This window comes from Miscanthus floridulus, chromosome 17 (assembly GCF_019320115.1).
Source record: "Miscanthus floridulus cultivar M001 chromosome 17, ASM1932011v1, whole genome shotgun sequence".
Taxonomy (NCBI): domain Eukaryota; kingdom Viridiplantae; phylum Streptophyta; class Magnoliopsida; order Poales; family Poaceae; genus Miscanthus; species Miscanthus floridulus.
Window position 1 is genome coordinate 74975816 of NC_089596.1, and position 22354 is coordinate 74998169.

General features: G+C 44.5%; 1 protein-coding gene across 1 annotated transcript; it reads left to right on the top strand.

Annotated features, from left to right (window-relative positions):
* The first annotated feature begins 20223 nt into the window (after positions 1-20223).
* On the top strand, positions 20224-20658 carry LOC136515803 (uncharacterized). Its single transcript, XM_066509296.1, has one exon. It carries the CDS (start codon positions 20224-20226, stop codon positions 20656-20658), a length of 435 nt encoding a protein of 144 aa, XP_066365393.1.
* Positions 20659-22354: the final 1696 nt, after the last annotated feature.

Here is a 22354-nt window from a genome sequence, read left to right on the forward strand (position 1 = left end):
CCAATGGCTTGGTGAATATATCGGCAAGTTGATCTTCGGTGCCTACACTCTCAATGCAAATGTCCCTTTTTTATTGGTGATCTCTTATGAAATGGTGGCGGACATCAATGTGCTTTATTCTTGCATGTTGAACCGGATTGTTGGTTAACTTGATTGCACTCTCATTGTCACATAGCAATGTCACTTTCTTGAACTTGATTCCAAAGTCACTCAAAGTGGCCTTCATCCAAAGTATTTGTGCACAACTACCAGCGGATATGTATTCGGCTTTGGCGGTTGATAATGCAACACTATTTTGCTTCTTTGATGACCATGAAACAAGTGATCTTTCCAACAATTGACATGTGCCTGAGGTGCTCTTCCTTTCAACCTTGCATCCCGCATAGTCTGAGTCGGAGTAACCAACTAGCTCAAACTTTGCTCCTTTGGGATACCACAAACCAACATTTGGTGTATGCTTCAAGTACCTCAATATTCTCTTTGTAGCCTTCAAGTGACTTTCTCTTGGTGAGGCTTGAAATCTTGCACACATGCATACACTAAACATGACATCCAGCCTTGATGCGGTCACATAGAGTAGGCTTCCAATCATAGACCGATACAACTTTTGATCCACCATATTTCCACTTGCATCACTATCCAAGTTGCCATTGGTTCCCATTGGTGTGCTAATGACTTTGCTATCACACATGCCAAATTTCTTGATCATGTCCTTGATATACTTGCCTTGACTTACAAAAGTACCATTCTTCAATTGCTTGATTTGAAGACCAAGGAAGTAACTCAATTCTCCTATCATGGACATCTCAAACTCATTAGCCATCATGTTTCTAAACTCATCACAAAATTCTTGATTTGTTGATCCAAATATGATGTCATCAACATAGATTTGCAATACAAATAGATCTTTTCCAATCTTTTTGATAAAAAGAGTGGTGTCAACCTTGCTCATCATGAACCCTTTAGAGAGGAGGAAGTCCCTCAACCTCTCATACCATGCTCTAGGTGCTTGCTTCAAGCCATACAATGCCTTCTTCAACTTGTACACATGGTCGAGCTTCTTATCATCTTCAAAATTGGGAGGTTGCTCAACATATACTTCTTCATTGATATAACCATTGAGAAAAGCACTCTTGACATCCATTTGATAAAGCTTGATGTTGTGAGCACAAGCATAGGCTAGCAAGATTCTTATTGCTTCCAATCTAGCAATCGGGGCATATGTTTCTCTAAAGTCAAGACCTTCAACTTGTGTATAGCCTTGTGCTACTAATCTTGCTTTGTTCCTTACTACTATCCCATCTTGATCTTGCTTGTTTCTAAAGACCCATTTGGTTCCAATCACATTGTGTCCCTTTGGTCTTTCTACCAACTCCCATACTTGATTTCTTGTGAAGTTGTTTAGTTCTTCATGCATAGCATTGACCCAATCAACATCCTTCAAAGCTTCATCTATCTTCTTTGGTTCAATGGATGACACAAATGAGAAGTGTTCACAAAATGATGCCAATCTTGATCTAGTTTGTACACCTCTTGAAATATCATCAATAATAGTGTCCAATGGATGATCTCTTGCAATATTGGTTGGTTGGAGGATTGGAACTTGATTGCTTGCACTTGTTTGATCATTGGGTTGAGATGATGTACTAGCCACTTGATATTGTTCATTGTCATGAGAGCCACTTGCACTAACTTGATTTGTATCATCTTGCACATTTGAGTTGGAGAGCACTTGCACTTGATCATCTTCATCATCATTCACTTGCCTAGGCCTCAATTTACCAATATCCATGTTCTTCATGGCATTTGAAAGTTGAATGCCTCTAACATCTTCCAAGTTCTCATTCTCTACTTGTGAACCCTTGGTTTCATCAAATTCAACATCATGAACTTCCTTAAGAGCACCACTATCCAAATTCCAAACTCTATATGCTTTGCTTGTAGTAGAATAACTAAGTAGGAATCCTTCATCACATTTCTTGTCAAACTTGCCTAATCTAGTGCCTTTCTTCAAAATATAGCATTTGCAACCAAAGACCAGAAAATATGCAATGTTGGGCATTCTACCATTCAAGAGCTCATATGGTGTCTTCTCTTTCAATCGGTGACAATAGAGGCGGTTGCTACAATAGCAAGCCGTGTTGATAGCTTTGGCCCAAAAAGATTGACTCACATTGTACTAACTAAGCATAGACCTTGCCATATCAATGAGTGTTCTATTCTTCCTCTCAACAAGGCCATTTAATTGTGGAGTGTACTTAGCTGAGAATTGATGTCTAATTCCAAATTCATCACACAACTCATCAATTCTAGTGTTCTTGAACTCACTACCATTGTCACTTCTAACTCTCTTGATGGTTGTTTCAAACTCATTGTGAATGCCCTTGACAAATGATTTGAATGTTGCAAATACATCACTTTTGTCCACTAGAAAGAATACCCATGTGTATCTAGTGTAATCATCCACTATCACAAAGCCATATTTGTTACCACCAATGCTAGTGTATTGTGTTGGCCCAAACAAATCCATGTGCAATAACTCAAATGCTTTACTAGTGCTCATCATGCTTTTCTTAGGATGGATGTTTCCAACTTGTTTGCCGGCTTAACAAGAGCTACAAAGTTTATCCTTTTCAAACACAATATCTTTTGAGCCTTTAACTAAGTCATGCTTAACCAATCTATTCAATTGTTTTATTCCAACATGACCAAGCCTTCTATGCCATAACCAACTCATACTAGACTTAGTGAATAAGCATATAGATAATCTAGCTTCACTAGCATTGAAATCAACCAAGTATAGATTCTCATAGCATGTAGATAATCTAGCTTCACTAGCATTGAAATCAACCAAGTATAGATTCTCATATCTAAATCCTTTGAAGATCAAGTTAGAGCCATCTACACTTATGATCTCTACATCATCTATCCCAAATATGCATTTGAATCCAAGATCACATAATTGAGCCACGTATAGCAAATTGAAGTTCAAGCTCTCTACTAGCAACATATTGGATATGCTCATGTCATTTGATATTGCAATCTTACCAAGCCCTTTGACCTTGCCTTTGCCATTGTCACCAAATGTGATACTATCATAACCATCATTGCCATTGGTGTTGATTGAGTTGAACATTCTTGCATCACCGGTCATGTGTTGAGTGCACCCACTATTAAGAACCCAATGCCTTCCTCCAGCTTTATAATTGACCTACAAAAGAAGATCAATTCTTTTTAGATACCCAAACTTGCTTGGGTCCTTGAAGGTTAGTCACTAAGCTCTTTGGTACCCAAATGGCTTTTTTCTTTGAGCCCATCCATGGTTTACCAATGAACTTAGCCTTCACACCATTTGTACCCTTAGTAAGCATATAGCATGAATCAAGCTTAAGGGAGGATACATTAGCATTTTTGCTCTTGTTTTTGCACTCTTGCTCTTTATGACCAACTTGCTTGCAATTAGTGCAAAATCGACCATTGTTCTTCACAAAACTAGTCTTGTGAGGAGCAAAGGTCACCTTGCCTTTCTTGGGGGTATAGCCCAATCCCTCTTTGTAGAGAGAAGCTCTTTGGCTATCCAAGCACATAAGCAAGCGGTCCTCACCACCATAGGCCTTAGCCAAGGTGTGAGTGAGCTTAGTGACCTCCTTCTTGAGGTTCTCATTCTCAACCATTAGTGAGGCATCACAAGTGAGACCATCACTACTAGATGAGGTGGAAGTAGATGTACTACAAGAAGGGTTAGTAGGAGCAACAATGATAGGCATAGATAGTGATTCATCAATTATATCACAAGTTAAACCTACATTGCAAGTTTCAACATGCTTCTTTTTATTTTGCTCTTTAAGCGAAGAAGAATGAGCTTTTTCAAGCTTTTTGTGAGCTTTGCCAAGCTTCTCATGGGCTTCCTCTAGCTTCTCATGAGTTGCTTTGAGCTCATCAAGGGCTTGCTTAAGGGCTTTTACCTCCTTATTCAAGCTCTTGCATTCCCTTCTCTTAATATCAAAGTGTTCTTTAGCATCTTCTAGCATGTCAAATAATTCATCCTTAGTAGGTTCATCATCATCACTATCACTATCATTTTCATTTTCATGTTCATTATCATCAACATGTTCTTCATCACTTTCATCATCACAAGATTGTACCTTAGTGGCCTTAGCCATGAAGCATGATGAAGATTTGAAGAGAGAAGGCTTCTCATTGATAGCAATGCTTGCAAGAACCTTCTTCTTGGTGGTCTTGTTATCATCACTATCGTCATCATCATCACTTGAGGAAGCATCACTATCCCAAGTGACTACATTTGAACCACCCTTCTTCTTCTTGAATGCCATCTTGTCCTTCTTCTCTTTCTTTTCCTTCTTGTCCTTCTTCTTGTTCTTCTTGTTGTCATCATCATTGTCACTATTGTATGGGCATTGAGCAACAAGATGATCTTTGCTTCCACACTTGAAGCACCTTCTTGACTCTTCTTTGTTCTTGGATGAAGACTTCTTTCTTCTAGCACGATAGCCCTTCTTCACCATGAACTTACCAAATCTCTTGACAAAGAGAGCCATCTTCTCATCATCATCATCCCATGAATCATCTTCTTCACTTGATGTTTCTTGCTTGGCTTTGCCCTTGGATGATGTGGCCTTGAATGCCACGCTCTTCTTCTTATCATCCTTCTTCTCATCTTTCTTCTCCTTCTTTTCTTCCTTCTCATCTTCATCTCTATATGTATCATCAGCCATGATGTCTCCCAACACTTGGTTTGGTGTCATGGTGTCCAAACCACTCCTCACTAGAATTATGACCAATGTGCCAAATCTTGAAGGTAAGCATCTCAAGAACTTGTGGGAGAAGTCTTTGTCCTTCACCTCTTCTCCAAGTACTTTGAGATCATTGATAAGCACTTGAAGCCTATGAAACATCTCTGACACACTCTCATCCTCCTTCATCTTGAAGCTTGCAAACTTCTCTTTGAGGATGTATGCATTTGCATCCTTCACGGCTTGAGTGCCCTCAAATGATTCTTCCAATTTCTTCCAAGCCTCATGAGCCATCTCAATATTCTTGATTTGCTCAAATGTTCTTTCATCAATTGCATCATGAATAGCACTTATAGCAATGTCATTGTTTTGGAGAAGCACTTCTTCGGCGGTGGTGGGATTCTCTGGATCACCAATCTCAATTTTGGTTTCAACTACCTTCCACACTTTTCTATTGATTGACTTGATGTGTGTGGTCATCTTTGACTTCCAATAAGGATAATTTGTTCCATCAAATTGGGGTGGCTTCTTGGTGTTGTTGATTTAAGCCATTTTTACACCGAAGGTTGTTAAGCCTCAAATCATGGTGACCTCGGCTCTAATACCACTTGAAAGGTCCTAATGGCTAGAGGGGGGTGAATAGCCTAATAAAAATTTCTACAACAACACTTAACAAAATGGTTAGACAATTATGAGGCGAAGCAAGTGTTGCGCTAGCCTACTCAAAATGCAAGCCACCTATCACAATTCTAGTTTAGATAGTGTCTATTCACACAATAGCTATGACACTACCCTATGTTAGTGTGCTCTCAAAGGCTAACTAAAGAGCCACACCAACCAAGTAAGCAAGCTCTCACAACTAGCTACACTAAAGAGCTTGTCAACTAGTTTGCGGTAAAATAAAGAGAGCGATCAAGAAGGTTATACCGCCGTGTAGATGAAGAAACCAATCAATCACAAGGATGAATAACAATGGAGACCAATCACCTCGGAATCAATGATGAACACAATGATTTTTACCATGGTTCACTTGCTTGTCGGCAAGCTACTCCTTGTGGCGATTCACTCACTTGGAGGTTCACATGCTGATTGGCTTCACACGCCAAACCCTCAATAGGGTGCCGCACAACCAACACAAGATGAGGATCACACAAGCCACGAGCAATCCACTAGAGTACCTTTTGGTGCTCCACTAGAGAAAGGTCAAGAACCCCTCACAATCACCACGATCGGAGTCGGAGACAATCACCACCCTTCGCTCAACGATCCTCGCTGCTCCAAACTATCTAGGTGGCGGCAACCACCAAGAGTAACAAGCGAAATCCGCAGCAAAACACGAACACCAAGTGCCTCTAGATGCAAACACTCAAGCAATGCACTTGAATTCTCTCCCAATCTCACAAAGATGATGAATCAATGATGGAGATGAGTGGGAGGGCTTTGGCTAAGCTCACAAGGTTGCTATGTCAATGAAAATGGCCAAAGATATGAGCTTGAGCTAGCCATGGGGCTTAAATAGAAGCCCCTATGAAATAGAGCTGTTGTACCCCTTCAATGGGCACAAGTCGTGGTGACCGGACGCTCCGGTCCTACTGAGTCGCTCGATGGCGGCCACGTGTCATTCTGAGTTAAACCTAAGCTGCCAGATCTCAATGGCTATTAACTGACCGGACGCTCTGGTATAAGTGACCGGACGCTCAGACCCCAGTGTCCGGTCATTTCCAGTAAGCTCCCAAAACCATCTTTTGCTGACCGGACACGTCCGGTCATGCTTGACCGGACACAGACCAGCTTCCAGTGCTTAACCCTAGTCACTGTGCCATCCGACAACTCGATCGGACCCAGCCTGCGTCTAGTCACACTATGATTTCTTACAGTGCTGACCAACAACATGACCGGACGTAGCCCTTCAGCGTCCTATCACTGAGCGACCCAGCGTCCGGTCCTTTGACCGACGCCAGCATCATTTCGACCAACTCCATTTCACCTCAAACTTCTTCACCCTTGCTCAAATGTGCCAAGCACCAAGTATATCACCATGTGCACATGTGTTAGCATATTTTCACAAACATTTTCAAGGGTGTTAGTTCTCCACTAGATCCTAAATGCATTTGTAATAAGTTAGAGCATCTAGTGGCACTTTGATAACTGCATTCTGAAACAAGTTTCACCCCTCTTAATAGTACGGCTATCAAACCTAAATGTGATCACACTCTCTAAGTGTCTTAATCACTAAAACAAAATAGCTCCTATGGTTTATACCTTTGCCTTGAGCTTTTTGTTTTTCTCTTTCTTCTTTCCAAGTCTAAGCACTTGATCATCACCATGGCATCATCTTCATCATGCTATGATCTTTGTTTGCTTCGCAACTTGGAGTGTGCTACCTATCTCATAATCACTTGATAAACTAGGTTAGCACTTAGGGTTTCATCAATTCACCAAAACCAAACTAGAGCTTTCACTCGCCCGACCCCTTGGGTGCGGACTCCATCTCGTCCTACCCCTTGGGTGCGGGTCCATCTCGCCCGACCCCAAGGATGCAGATTCCATCTCATCCGACGGGGACCCATACCGCCACCATCCACTCTAGGTCCAAGCGTATGGGTCTGGGTCAAAACTCTGACACCAGGGAAGAGACTGGCACACCTCGATGTAACCCATGGCCATGATGGGCCATACCTAAGGATTCACATCAAGAATAGCGTCAGGCGTGCCGGTGCTATTCTACCTAGCCCTCATACGAATGCTGACAGGTGCGTCAATTCACCATGACGTCCGCTGGGATGGAATGGAACACCATGCCCGGTAGATGATGCCTGCACATAGCGCCAGTGATGAATAGGGCCATGACGTGGAGCCATCCCTGTTGACATCTATAGGATTGGCGGGACCCACATAAAGGAGAAGAAGGACCCGGCGATCCTGGAAGCCTTCTTCTCTCTCTTGTTCTTCTCCTTTTTCCTTCGGTGTAACCCGTGATTTCCCTTTGCCTATAAAATGGGAAGCAGAGCACCCCATGAGGGGGCCCCAATCCGCACGAGACTGAACCATGAGATAGAAACACAAGAGTAGGACACGAGCACACAACTGAGCGACAATAGAGCTCTCATCACCCATTCACTCCTTCCACCAGAGACTTGGGAACCTCTCCCTCTCTCGCCTGTTTGTAACCCCTACTGCAAACCAAGTGCCGGTAACACAAGCAATAGCGAACTAGATAGAAGGACGTTCCACCCAAACCAGTATAAACCCTTGTGTCCATCGAGCACACCATCCGAGCCAGACACGCAAATACAAATTTACTCATCGGTGGTCCAAAAACATCGACACATAATCATAATTTACTAAATAAATATAACTGCTCTTCAAATTAAATTCTCCTGTTGGTTCAAATTTAATTAGAAGATAATAAACATTAAACTTTGTAGTGGAAACATGGAAAAATTATTTATCTACTTTTCAGAAGCATTTTACTTTACTCATCTATTCTCTGAAAAATTATCCCGTTGGTTCAAATTTTGACAGAGATTTAAACTATACAAAAATCATCAAAAAAAATTCTTCTGAAAATGTGAAACCAAAGCTTTGCTACAGTTCTGTGCTATTAGCGAAAATTGGCCCAACAGCCCATTCGCTAGCCCGCCCCTACGTGCGCGGCCCGGATCGCTGCCGCCCTCTGCCGTGGCCTACCATCACAAAGACAGCCACGACGACCACTCACGCTACGCTCCCCCACATCCTTGGCCGCAACCTAGGCCTAGGCCGGGATTCTTCCAACCCGCCTAGGCCAAATGGAGCCCGTGCATTCACAGTCGTTCATCGCTATCGATGGCTATCTGCCCAGATCAGAAGAACAAAAACGGGCGCCTTCCGCTGCTCCCCCAAACCCTAGAGCTCATTCTCTTCTCCTACCTCTCTCTCTTCGCCACGCTACTCTCTCTCTCCCTTCTCTCTGAAAACCATGATGGTTGGAGATGACGGCGGCATCGCCGGTCCCCTCGATAGTGCCCACGGTTCGAGCGAGAGATCGAGCGCCATAGAGACGGTGGGTGTGCGCATGCCGTGGCCCGTGACATGAACCAGAGGATCATTGAGGATGACGAAGCCCTCCCACACTTCACCCAAGCAAGCCAGAACATCGCTGTCGTGGCAGCCTTGCTCTGGGGGCTTCCAGAGCCTGCGACACCTGAGGATCATCAGGCCCATCGCAACATTCACACACTACTCGAGCCTGTGGCGGTGTAGTAGGCCGAGAGCTCGCTGTCCCAACAACGCGAGCTTGATGCCAGCTAGCGCACATCATCAGAGTGACCTGACAGGGACATGTCTGTCCACTAGGCGTAGCGAGGCGATAGGCCATGTGCCATGGCCTTGGTGCATGAGTGTCTTGGCCTCCATAGTGTCTTGGTGTGCCCGCAGCGATGAGAAGGAGGAGGCTAGCCGCGGCTACCCCCCTCATCGTGGCAGATGCTACCGTGGTACCAAAGCCCAAGCCCTGACTTGCCGGGACCTCAGGCCTTTGGCCGACCCATCCTCAACGCCGTCTTCCCACCGTGGTACCAACCGCCGACCAACATCCTAAATTACTTTGGGGAAACAAACCCCAGACTATGGCTCAAGGATTATCGGCTTGCTTGCCAAGCCAGTGGAGTGAATAGTGACAATTTCATTATCTACAACCTTCCATTGTTCCTGGCCGATTCAGCGTGAACGTGGTTGGAACACCTTCCACCCAACTGAATCCAAAGTTGGGCGGACCTAAAAGAGATATTCATGGGAAACTTCTAGGGCACATACGCATGTCCTGGGAACCCATGGGATCTCAAAAATTGCCGACAGAAGTCCAAGGATACTCTTCATGGGTACATCCAGCGCTTCTCCCGATAGTGCAATGAGCTGCACAACATCACCAACGCCGACATCATAGGAGATTTCCTATCTAGAACCACCTGCGAGTCCCTGGTTCACAAGCTAGGACATAAGGGCTCGCAAACTACCAAGGAGCTCCTCGACATCGTCACCAGCCATGCCTCAGGTCAGGAGGCGGTCGGGGTGATTTTCGACCGCCTCAAAGGCAAGGTAAAGCAGGATGAGGACACCGACGAAGGCACCTCTAACCATCCCAATAAGAAGAAGAACAAGCAGCAGCACGACGGCTCACTCGTGACCACCGCTGACCGCAAGGGGGGTCGAAAGCCCACTGAGGGTACCTCAGACCACTTTGAGAAGCTGCTCAAAGGGCCATGCCTGAACCATGCTTTCCCCATCAAGCACCTATACAAAGATTGCATCTTCATGAAGCGGTTCTTGTTCGAAGGCCCCAACAAGGGGGAGCATAGGAAGGAGCCCAAGCTGATCGCAGATGACACCAAGGGGAAGGACGGTCGCTTTTCAATGCTAGATGGCTGCCTCATGATCTTTGGAGGGTCAGCAGCCTACGATTCCAAGCGCCGCTAGGAGCTTGCATGATGTGAGGTCTATATGGTCGAGCCAGCTGCACCTACATTCCTCCGATGATCGGAGTCCGCTATAACCTTTGATCGGACCGACCACTTGATGTAGACAAGGCCCAATCTTCCAAAAGGTATGATAGTGTCGATTGGTGGAGACTCAACGTTCATGATCTAGGCTTCGAACCAAGACTGATTCGAACCCCCATAACCGTTACACCACTGCTTTGTTGGTTATCAACCACGCAAACACGATTGACCTCACCGAGAAGGCTTTCCTGCAAATGAATCGAGAACACAAGCAAGAACGGGATGAACACAATCTGAAATTGCAAATAAATATGAGGCTTATGAAAATAAGAAGGAGTTCAAGTCTTTATTCGAAAGGACTCATTGCTATAGGCAAACAAGATCAAGAACAGGGCTCTGGTTCATAGCAAGCAGCCTTGGCGACACAGTTGTAGCAAAACGCCATCTGTTTCATGAGGAAATCAAGAACTAAACAAAACCCAAATCCTAAGGAGAGCGATGGCTACTAATTATAGAGTCTTGGGCATCACCCCCCTAGACGCGCCCCCTAATGGGCCCAAACACGATACACGGTCCAACGGACCAAAAGACGGTGTCACAGCACCCTGGCAGATTCTGGATGCTGACTTGTTTCGACGATTTCTGTTGATTACGAAGGGCTTTTGATGTGAGACCACTTGCATTGGCTTCCTTATCTAATTAGCTTTCCATCCATATGTGGATCATCAAAAACAGAGCCCATACACGCCCATGTGACTAGTTTTATGACAGACTAGTCCTGGAACCCAAGATGGGCTCGAACTTGATTTGGGCCTCCACCTTGGTGACTCGAACCGGATGAGCTTTGGGCCTCCTTCTCCGTTAGGACACCCTCGCTAATCTCCCCATCCTCTATCTCCAAGCATGGTCATATGCATGGAGCTCATGTCCTTATCATCCTTCCTTTCTTGATGAAAAGCCATCCTCGGCGTCGATTTTGCTTGAAGTCGATCCTGCACAACATGAGGACAAACGAGGTTTCCAAAATAATGGGAATGGACAATATTATGAGAAAGAATATGACCACATGTCTAGGTTTGTAGCATGTCTTGTCCTACAGACATGTAGTCTGCTCGATTGAAATACACATGATCTTTGCCAATACTATCCTGCAAAAAGATTAGTACTAACAAGAAACATATGCTCCCTTTCTTTGGATTCCACTTGTGTTCAAAAAGCAAAACTATAGGAATATGGCATAACAACAGTATTGATTTTACTGTCCTCTAGTTGATCATTACTTTGCACAACAAAAGGAGAATTCGGATTTGTACAAATGTAAACTCGTTGTATCAAATATTGTCCATGGTTGTTATATTTGCCAAAAACATAATATGTATGTCTAGAGAACTATGGCAAATCAACATATGCATAAAGTTTCTCCTCTAAAGAACTAAGATTACATGGAACATCAAATTAAATGTAACCCAAAGTATTTAAAGAAGACAACAATTTTAGCTCATCAACTTCACTAGCATTATGAAAAATAAGTCTATTTTCAGCACAAGTGTTCGATTTTAGCACACATATAGTATGATCATTCTTCAATGATTGCATGGGTATAACATAAATATCATCATGCAAGTCATCTTTGTCACAAGGAACATCAAGCAAATCATCTTGTGACAAAGGTAAATCAAGCGAAGGCTCCACTAAAATTTGCTCTATCATAGCATGATTGGTGGAAAAATTCAGCACATCAAGAGAACTCTCACCTTCCGTGAGTTTAGCATCATGGGCATTACCTTTGCTATCATGTTCAGCAGGAGTAATAGTTGATGGTTCTAAATTTTCACATAAGGCTATGAGCATCTCATTTTCTGTCACGTCATCCTCGCTCTTTTGTACATTGTCATGCAAAAGGTTAGGCATAGCAGGAGGAATAACAAGAGATTGATCTAGTTGATGCACCTCATCATTTGAATTAATTACAAGAGATGGATTAACAAAATTTTCTCTCATAAGATCTTTCATATCATTCCATGTGTGAGGTTTATCTGAAAAACTTAAAGACTCCCACCAAGTTGATGCAGATTGTCTCATAACAATAGTTGCATTTTTAATTTTCCTCCATTCGCACATATAACTTTGTGCAAAAATATTATCTATTTTAGTTTCCCACTCAATGTACTCATCAGCACCAATACCATCATAAGTAGTGATGTAGACAAGGCCCGATCTTCCAAAAGGTATGATAGCGTCGATTGATGGAGACTCGACATTCGTGATCTAGGCTTTGAACCAAGACTGATTCGGACCCCCACAACCATTACACCACTGCTCCGTTGGTTATCAACCACGCGAACGCGATTGACCTCACCGAGAAAGCTTTCCTGCAAGCGAATCGAGAACACAAGCAAGAACGGGATAAACGCAATCTGAAATTACAAATAAATGTGAGGCTTATGATAACGAGAAGGAGTTCAAGTTTTTATTCGAAAGGACTAATCGCCACAGGCGAACAAGATCAAGAACTAGGGCCCTGGTTCACAGCAAGCGGCCTTGGTGGCGACAGTTGCAGCAAAACGACGTATGTTTCACGAGAAAATCAAGAACTAAACAAAACCCAAATCCTAAGGAGAGCGACAACTGCTATTTATAGAGTCTTGGGTGTCACCCCCCTGGACGCGCCCCTATGGGCCCAAACACAATACACGGTCCAACGGACCAAAAGACGGTGTCGCAGCACCCTGGCAGATTCTGGATGCTGACTTGTTTTGATGATTCCTGTTGATTCCGAAGAGCTTTTTATGTGAAACCACTTGGATTGGCTTCCATATCAAATTAGCTTTCCATCCATATGTGGATCATCAAAAACGGAGTCAGGATGCGTCCTGGGTGACTAGTTTAAGGCAGACTGGTCCTAGGGGCTGAGACAGACTCAAACTTGAGTTGCTTTGGGCCTCCACCTCGGTGATTCGAACCGAATTAGCCTCAGACCTCCTTCTCGGTTAGGACACCCTCACTGATCTCCTTGGTCTCCATATGGTTCTCCAAGCATGGTCATATGTATGGAGGTCATGTCCTCCTCATCCTCCCTTTCTAGAAGAAAACCGTCCCTGGCGTCGATTTTGTTTGAAGTCGATCCTGCACAACAGGAGGACAAACGAGGTTTCCAAAATAATGGGAATAGACAATGTTGTGAGAAAGAATATGACCACATGTCCAAGTTTGTAGCATGTCTTGTCCTACAGACATGTAGTCTGCTCGATTGAAATACACACAATCTTTGCCAATACTATCCTGTAAAAGATTAGTACTAACAAGAAACATATGCTCCCTTTCTTTGGATTCCACTTGTGTTCGAAAAGAAAAACTAGATTGGTGGAAAAATTCAGCACATCAAGAGAACTCTCATCTTCCGTGAGTTTAGCATCGTGGGCATTACCTTTGCTCTCATGTTCAGCAGGAGTAATAGTTGATGGTTCTAAATTTTCACATGAGGCTATGAGCATCTCCTTTTCTGTCACGTCATCCTCGCTCTTTTGTACATTGTCCTACAAAAGGTTAGGCATAGCAGGAGGAATAACAAGAGATTGATCTAGTTGATGCACCTCATCATTTGAATTAATTACAAGAGATGGATTAACAAATTTTTCTCTCATAAGATGTTTCATATCATTCCAAGTTTGAGGTTTATCAGAAGGATCTAAAGACTCCCACCAAGATAAAGCAGAATGTCATAAAACACTAGCTGCATTTTTTACCTTCCTCCTTGGACACATAAAGCAAGTAGCAAATATGTTATCGATGGCAATTTCCCACTCCATGTACTCATCAGCACCTATACCATCATAAGTCGGTGGATACGAACAACCTATCATGGTTAGAAGACAGCAAAAGACAATAGAAAAGTATTATCCCTATCAACTACTTAGGTTGTGGAGAAGAAAAAACAAGGCACTCAACTCTCAAGCATCTTACCACGGTCTTACAAGTATTCTTACCAAAGCAACAGACGGTGCAATCGGTCGGTGACTGTGATACCGTTGTAGCCTAAGTGTAACAATTGCAAGGTGAACCTATACTTGGTTAGAAGAAAGTGGAGCTTGGACAGGCACAATATAGTAGCAAGGAAAAACAATATTCGCAACTGAATAGCAAAGCTGAATAAGTATCCCAAATACTTGTCTTAGTTGCTGGCCTACTCACGTTCCAAGTACCAGATGTATCAAGTGATATGAACAGCAAGAATATGATTAGGAACAAGGTAGAAATCAACACACGCAAACACAGCTCAAATGACGCTCTCTATGTGCTCCTCTAGATATTGTTCCTCTTTTGCCCCTCTCTTTTTTCTATTTTTTAGGTTGTCGTTGTTTTTTTGGGAAATTTCGACTTTTTTATTTTATTTTTTTGATATTTTTCCTTTACTTAGGAGCACAAAAGAAGTAACCATAGAAAATATGAGCATAAACAAGTGAAAGACGTGGCCTGTGGAATTTTCAGAAAACTTGATCAAAATCGACAAAACCCTTGTGACCACGAAAAGAGGATCTTGTGACCACTTTTTGACCAATTTAAAAATTTCGAACCCCGGCAACGCCGCAGATGGATGGATCCAAAAAAAATTTCTGATCGATTTTGATATATGAAACGTCGAAATCCGAGTTTGTATACGAAAACTAGACTAGTTTTACGAATTGACTCCGAATTATAGGATAAAACAGGAACAATGCGCGCAAAATTGGTCACAACAGCAAGTATTTGATGGAAACAGTGAAGACAAGTGTAACAAATTAGATGGCGTGGACTAGGGTTTGATGGAAACAAAGAAAACATAGCAGGACTTGAAGGTGTTTACAGATTATGATGAAAAACAAAGGAAAAGACATAAACTAGACTAAAAACGATCTAAAACCAGCAACCAGAACTTGACCTAGGGCACAAACTCAACAACACGAAACAGAAACGAAATTGCACGACACAATGAGGTTATAGGACAGAGAATATGTGGTGGTATATTTTTTTGGCTTTTTGTGGACTATAGGTAATGCAAAAATAGTAACAATCTAAAGGGAAAAATAAAATTATACCTAACAGGCAACAAGGTCTCTGATCCCACTTGATGTAGACTAGGCCTGATCTTCCAAAAGGTATGATAGCGTCGATTGATGGAGACTCGACGTTCACGATCTAGGCTTCGAACCAAGACTGATTCGGACCCCCGCAACCGTTACACCACTGCTCCGTTGGTTATCAACCACGCGAACGTGATTGACCTCGCCAAGAAGGCTTTCCTGCAAGCGAATTGAGAACACAAGCAAGAATGGGATAAACGCAATCTGAAATTGCAAATAAATATGAGGCTTATGATAATGAGAAGGAGTTCAAGTTTTTATTCGAAAGGACTAATCACCATAGGCGAACAAGATCAAGAACTAGGACCCTCGCTAATCTCCTTGGTCTCCATATGGTTCTCTAAGCATGGTCATATGTATGGAGGTCATGTCCTCATCAAGTAGGCGGGGAAGAAAGAATAGATTGACCTACGAGAGGAGGTGTAGCAGCAATAGTGCGTGGCTCATGCATCATTGATGTCTCATATCGGTACGTGTTGTAACCTGTCATTGTTAGCATCAAACAAGAAAACACACAAGTATGTATTTTCCTATTGGCTACTATAGGATGTGGTCAAGGAGTAAAGTCACACACTCTCAAGCATCTTACCACGGTCTTACAAGTGTTCTTACCAAAGCAATAGGCAGTGTAATCGGTCGGTGACTATGATACCGTTGTAGCTTGAGTGTAACAGTTGCAAGGCGAACATGTACCTAGTTAGAAGAAAGTGGAGCTTGGACAGGCACAATATAGTAGCAAGGAATAGCAATAATTTAATTCAGAAATTGTAAGATTAAAAAGTAGTCCAAAGCTAGTCTATGTCGCCAGCCTAGACTCGTCCTAGACCTAGTTCAACAAGCAACAATATCTCAGCACAAGGACTAAACAGGATGCAAGCACTTCTAATTTTTTTTCACCTTCCTTTTTTTCCTTTCCTTTTTCTTTTGGTGCGGCTTTTTTTTCTTTTTTTACACCTCTTTGCCTTTTACGTTACCTTGTTTTTATCTTTTTTTTTTATAATAATAGAATGTGCCACAAGAGAAGTGCTCATAGATCTTCTACCTTCAATTCACCAAGCAACAAATCTTCTTTTTTTTAGATTCACAAAACCTCAGCGCTAATCAGTCTAAAACACGCATGCGTGGCTGACACAAGCTATGGCAAAATCTGGACTTTCCTTTCTTGTGGAAAACATGACTGAGAAGAACATAGGAACAAGCTATCCCAAATATCTAGACTTTCCTTTCTAAATCAATATCGCCCAAAGAAACAATGGAGATGGAACGTGACCATGCACAAGGATTATAGATTCTGTCTCTCACGTAGAAGGAAATTCTCTCCCTTTTTTTGTTTTGTTTGTTGACCAAAGAAAGGAAACAGCACACCAGAAACACTAGAAAGATGGAGAGAATCAATCTGATGGATGTCACACAAGGAAAACAAAACCTGACACTAGAAACCAAGACCAAGACCTAGATAGGATGAACAGATGACACGCAAGGGACGACTGTTCAACAAAGCAAACTAAAATTAAAATTATTGCAACAGCACAAAGGGGTTGTAGGACAAGGAATATGTGGCTATGTATTTTTTTAGCTTTTTCTAGACTTTAGGTAATGCAAAAATAGATTCAATCTAAAGGGGAAAACAATGGTATACCTAACGGGCAACAAGGTCTCTGATACGACTTGATGTAGACAAGGCCCGATCTTCCAAAAGGTATGATAGCATCGATTGGTGGAGACTTGATGTTCATGATCTAGGCTTCGAACCAAGACTGACTCGGACCCCCGCAACCGTTACACCACTGCTCCATTGGTTATCAACCACGCGAACGCGATTGACCTCACCGAGAAGGCTTTCCTACAAGTGAATTGACAACACAAGCAAGAACGGGATGAACATAATCTGAAATTGCAAATAAATATGAGGCTTATGAAAACAAGAAGGAGTTCAAGTCTTTATTCGAAAGGACTAATCGCCATAGGCGAACAAGATCAAGAACTGGGGCCCTGGTTCATAGCAAGCAGCCTTGGCGGCATAGTTGCAGCAAAACGACATCTGTTTCATGAGGAAATCAAGAACTAAACAAAACCCAAACCCTAAGGAGAGTGATGGCTACTAATTATAGAGTCTTGGGCATCACCCCCTGGATGCGCCCCCTAATGGGCCCAAACACAATACATGGTCCAATGGACCAAAAGACGGTGTCGCAGCACCTTGGTAGATTCTGGATGCTGACTTGTTTCGACAATTCCTATTGATTCCGAAGGGCTTTTGATGTGAGACCACTTGCATTGGCTTCCTTATCTAATTAGCTTTCCATCCATATGTGGATTGTCAAAAATGGAGCCGGACGCGCCCGTGTGACCAGTTTTATGACAGACTGGTCCTGGAACCTGAGATGGGCTCGAACTTGATTTGGGCCTCCACCTTGGTGACTCGAACCGGACGAGCTTCGGGCCTCCTTCTCGGTTAGGACACTCTCACTGATCTCCTCATCCTCTATCTCCAAGCATGGTCATATGCATGGAGCTCATGTCCTTATCACCACTTAGAAAGCGTCCCATAGCCAGGAAGATACCCGCTTATGGTCGACCTGATCATCGGCATGAAGCGGCTCACCAAGATGCTGATGGATGGAGGCAGTGGCCTTAACATCATGTATGCTGAAACATTCGATGCCATGGGCATCGACCAAGAGCACATCCGGCCAGCTAGGTCACCTTTCCATGGCGTCGTGCCAGGAAAGCAGGCCGTGCCACTTGGGCAGATCGATCTGCCCATCACCTTTGGGGATCTAACCAATTATAGGATGGAGACCCATACCTTCGAGGTGGTAGGGTTCCATGGAACCTACCACGCCATCTTGGGACGTTCATGCTATGTGAAGTTCATGGCTGTCCCCAACTACACCTATCTGAAGTTGAAGATGTTGGGTCCACACGGGGTCATCACCATCAGCACCTCCTTCTAGCGTGCCTACGAGTGTGAGGTCGAGTGCTGCGAACACGCCACAGCAATTGTCACCTCCAAAGAGCTTACAGCCATCAGGGAGGAGGTCATCAAATAATCACCTGACCCCAAGCGGTCTATGGGGTCTTTTGAGCCTGTAGAGGGCACCAAGGAGGTCCTCATAGACCCCAGCGGCTCCAAAGGCAAAGTGGTGCGCATTGGCACCATGCTTTCCTTTGAATAGGAAAGTGTTCTCGTCAACTTCCTCCACGCCAATAGAGACATCTTTGTGTGGAGACCCTCGGACATGCTAGGCATTTCGAGAGAAGTCATTGAGCACACCTTGAAGATCAGGCTAGGCTCCAAGTCGGCAAAGCAACGCCTATGTCGCTTCAACGAGGAGAAATGTAGGGCCATCGGCGAGGAGATTGCGAGGCTTTTGGTAGCTGGGTTCATCAAGGAAGTATACCACCCTGAGTGGTTAGCCAATCCCATTCTTGTACAAAAAAGAGTGGGAAATGGAGAATGTGTGTTGACTACACAGGTCTCAACAAAGCGTGTCCAAAGGATCATTTTCCTTTGCCATGCATCGACCAAGTAGTCAACTCGACCTCAGGGTGTGAAACCCTTTCCTTCCTTGATGCGTACTCTAGGTACCATTAAATCATGATGAAAGAGTTTGACCAGCTCATGACATCTTTCATCACCCCATTTGGATCATTCTGCTATGTCATAATGCCATTCGGTCTAAAAAACGCGATGGCTAAGTACCAACGTTGCATGCTCAAGTGTTTCAAGGATCTCATCGGGCGGACCGTTGACGCCTACATGGATGACATCATGGTCAAATCCAAATGGGCTGACCAGGTCATAGCCGACCTAGAGCAGACCTTCACAAAACTCCGAGCAAACAACATTAAGCTTAATCCCGAGAAGTGCATTTTTTGGGTCCCAAGGGGTATGCTGCTGGGTTTTATCGTCTCCGAGCATGGCATCAAAGCCAACCTAGAGAAGATCTCAGCCATCATGAGAATGGGCCCAATTTAGAACATAAAAGGGGTACAACAACTTACAGGGTGCCTTGCCGTGCTCAGCCGCTTTATCTCGCACCTTGGCGAATGAGGTCTCCCCCTCTATCGACTTCTGAAGAAGGTCGACCATTTCGAATGGATGCTCAAGGCATAGGGGGCACTTGATAGGGTCAAGCAGCTCTTGATGAAGGCCCCAATCTTGGTCCCTCTGACCAGTGGGGAACCGCTTCTGCTCTATATTGTGGCCACCACACAAGTGGTTAGCACTGCCCTAGTGGTAGAGCGAGAAGAAGAGGGACACGCCCTCAACTGCATGGTCCTGTGTACTTCATTAGCGAGGTCTTGTCTGATTCTAAGACTCGCTACCCCCAAATCTAGAAACTCATGTACACCATCCTTATCGCCAAGAGGAAGTTGCGTCACTACTTTGAGTCACATCCAGTGATGGTCATGATGTCCTTCCCTCTTGGCGAGGTCATCTAAAACTGGGATGCCATAGGAAGAATCATGAAGTGGGCACTCGAGCTGATGGATCAAGGCATTTCATATACCCCTCGGACGGCCATCAAGTCCCAAGTGCTGGCTGATTTCGTTGTAGAATGGATCGAGGTCCAAATGTCGCCAGTAGTCATCGACCAAGAGTACTGGATGATGTACTTCGATGGATCAATGATGAAGAAAGGCACTAGCATGGGGTTGGTCTTTGTTTCACCCCTCAAGGTACGCATGAGGTACATGGTTCGCATCCATTTCCCCTCCTCCAACAATGTGGTCGAGTATGAGGCACTCATCAATGGCCTACGCATCGCCATCGAGTTGGGTATCTGACGGCTTGATGTCCAGGGTGACTCCTAGCTAGTCATTGACCAAGTCATGAATGAATCAAGCTGCCACAACGCCAAGATGGCTACATATTGCCAAGAAGTCTGCCGGCTGGAGGACAAGTTCGATGGTCTCAAGCTCAATCACATCCTGAGGTGTCTCAATGAGGCAGCTGATGCGCTGGCAAAAATGGCATCCGGCCAAGAGCCAGTGCTGACGGGCGCCTTTCCTAGTGATCAGTATAAGCCCTTGGTCCGCTATGAAGAACCAGGACAAACCGGTGACGCGACACCTACCCTAGGCTCGGGGGCTAACCAGTCGGCGGCCCCATCCGGCCCCAAAGTCATGGAGCTTGATGAGGATCCAGTGACAGAGCCTGACCCTCTAGCCAACTGGAGGACGCCTTACCTTGACTACCTCCTCCATGAGGCACTGCCGATGGACAAAATGGAGGCTCAGTGGCTCGTGTGTCATGCCAAGTCCTTTGTCCTTATTGAGGGCGAGCTCTATAGGTGAAGCCACACTGAGATCCTATAGCATTACATCCCCATCGAACATGGGAAGCAGTTGCTGAGTGATATCCACGGTGGGGTCTGCGGGCACCATGCCGCACCTAGGACCCTAGTTGAAAATGCATTCTGATAAGGCTTCTACTGGCCGACCATAGTAGCCGATGCTGAACAGATTGTGTGCACCTATGAAGGGTGTCAATACTACGGTCGGCTAACCCACCTGCCGGTCCAAGCACTCCAAACGATCCCCATCACATGGTCATTCATGGTCTGGGGGCTCGATCTAGTCGGTCCTCTCAAGAGGGCACCCTAGGGCTATACGCACTTGCTTGTCACTGTAGACAAGTTTACAAAGTGGATAGAGGCTCGACCGATCTCCACGATCAAGTTCGAGCAAGCCATGCTATTCTTCCTTGACATCGTCCATCGCTTTGGAGTCCCAAACTCCATTATCACTGGAAAGAAGTTCCTCTGATTCTATGATGAATACAACATCCACGTCGATTGGGCCGCCATAGCGCACCCCCGCACAAATGGGCAGGTCGAGCGCGTGACCGGCATGGTCCTACAAGGCCTTAAACCTAGGATCTTCAACCGGTTGAACAAGTTTGGCAGACGATGGGTCGTGGAGCTTCCCGCGGTGCTCTAGAGCCTAAGGATGACCCCCAGCTAGGCCACTGGCTACACACCATTCTTCATAGTCTATGGTTCTGAGGCTATCCTCCTGACCAACCTCAATTATGGAGCACCGAGGGTCAGGGCGTACGATGAACAGGGAGCCGAGGCATCCCTCGAGGATGCCATGGACTAGCTAGATGAAGCACCCAACATTGCCCTCCTCTGCTCGACCAAGTACCAGCAAGTGTTGTGCCGGTACCACAGCCATCGAGTGTGGGGTCAGGCCTTCAACGTCGGGGAACTGGTGCTTCGCCTCGTCCAAAGCAACAAGAACTGCCACAAGCTCTCTCAGCCATGGGAGGGACCATACATCATCATAGAGGTGCTTCAACCAGGCACCTACAAGCTCCGAACCATCAACGGTGAAGTCTTCATCAATGCCTGGAACATCAAACAGCTACGTCGCTTTTACCCTTAAATTTATGCATGCTTTCTCTTTTCAGTTTCACTATCAACTCCTTGATCTTTAGTGACACCCGACCCCAGCAACGGTAGGGGGTCGGGTCACACTTGGGGGCTGGTAAGAGCATATCTATTCGGTAGACATTCTCTATGCCCGACCCTTTCTCACATTAAGACCTAGAAGCAAGGGTCATAGAAACAAACGCTGAGTAAAACTGGTCGGACTGCAAGAAACCTACGCCCCAGCGGCTATGGCGTTTTTGCTCACTAGCATGATCAGAGTTTTTTCTGCACTCTGAGCTTCTTAAGTCTTAACTACGAAAAGAGTTAGAACGCATTTAAGAGCATATCCACCTGGCAAACATTCTCTGTGCCTGACCCTCTCTCATGTTATGATCTAGAAGCAAGGGTTGCAGAAATGAACGCTGAGTAAAACTGGTCAGACTGCAAGAAACCTACACCCCAACGGCTATGGCGTTTTTGCTCACTAGCGTGATCAAAGTTTGTTCACCCGCACCCCGAGCTTTACGGCCTTAATGATGGAAAGGGTTAGAACGCATTAACCTTTTATACAAAAGGGGAGAAGGGCTAAGAATCTGTTTGGCCATAACAAAATTTAA

What these genes read in the sequence shown, in the direction of transcription:
- LOC136515803 (XM_066509296.1), top strand. Translation starts at nt 20,224, where the DNA reads ATGGCTACATATTGCCAAGAAGTCTGCCGGCTGGAGGACAAGTTCGAT.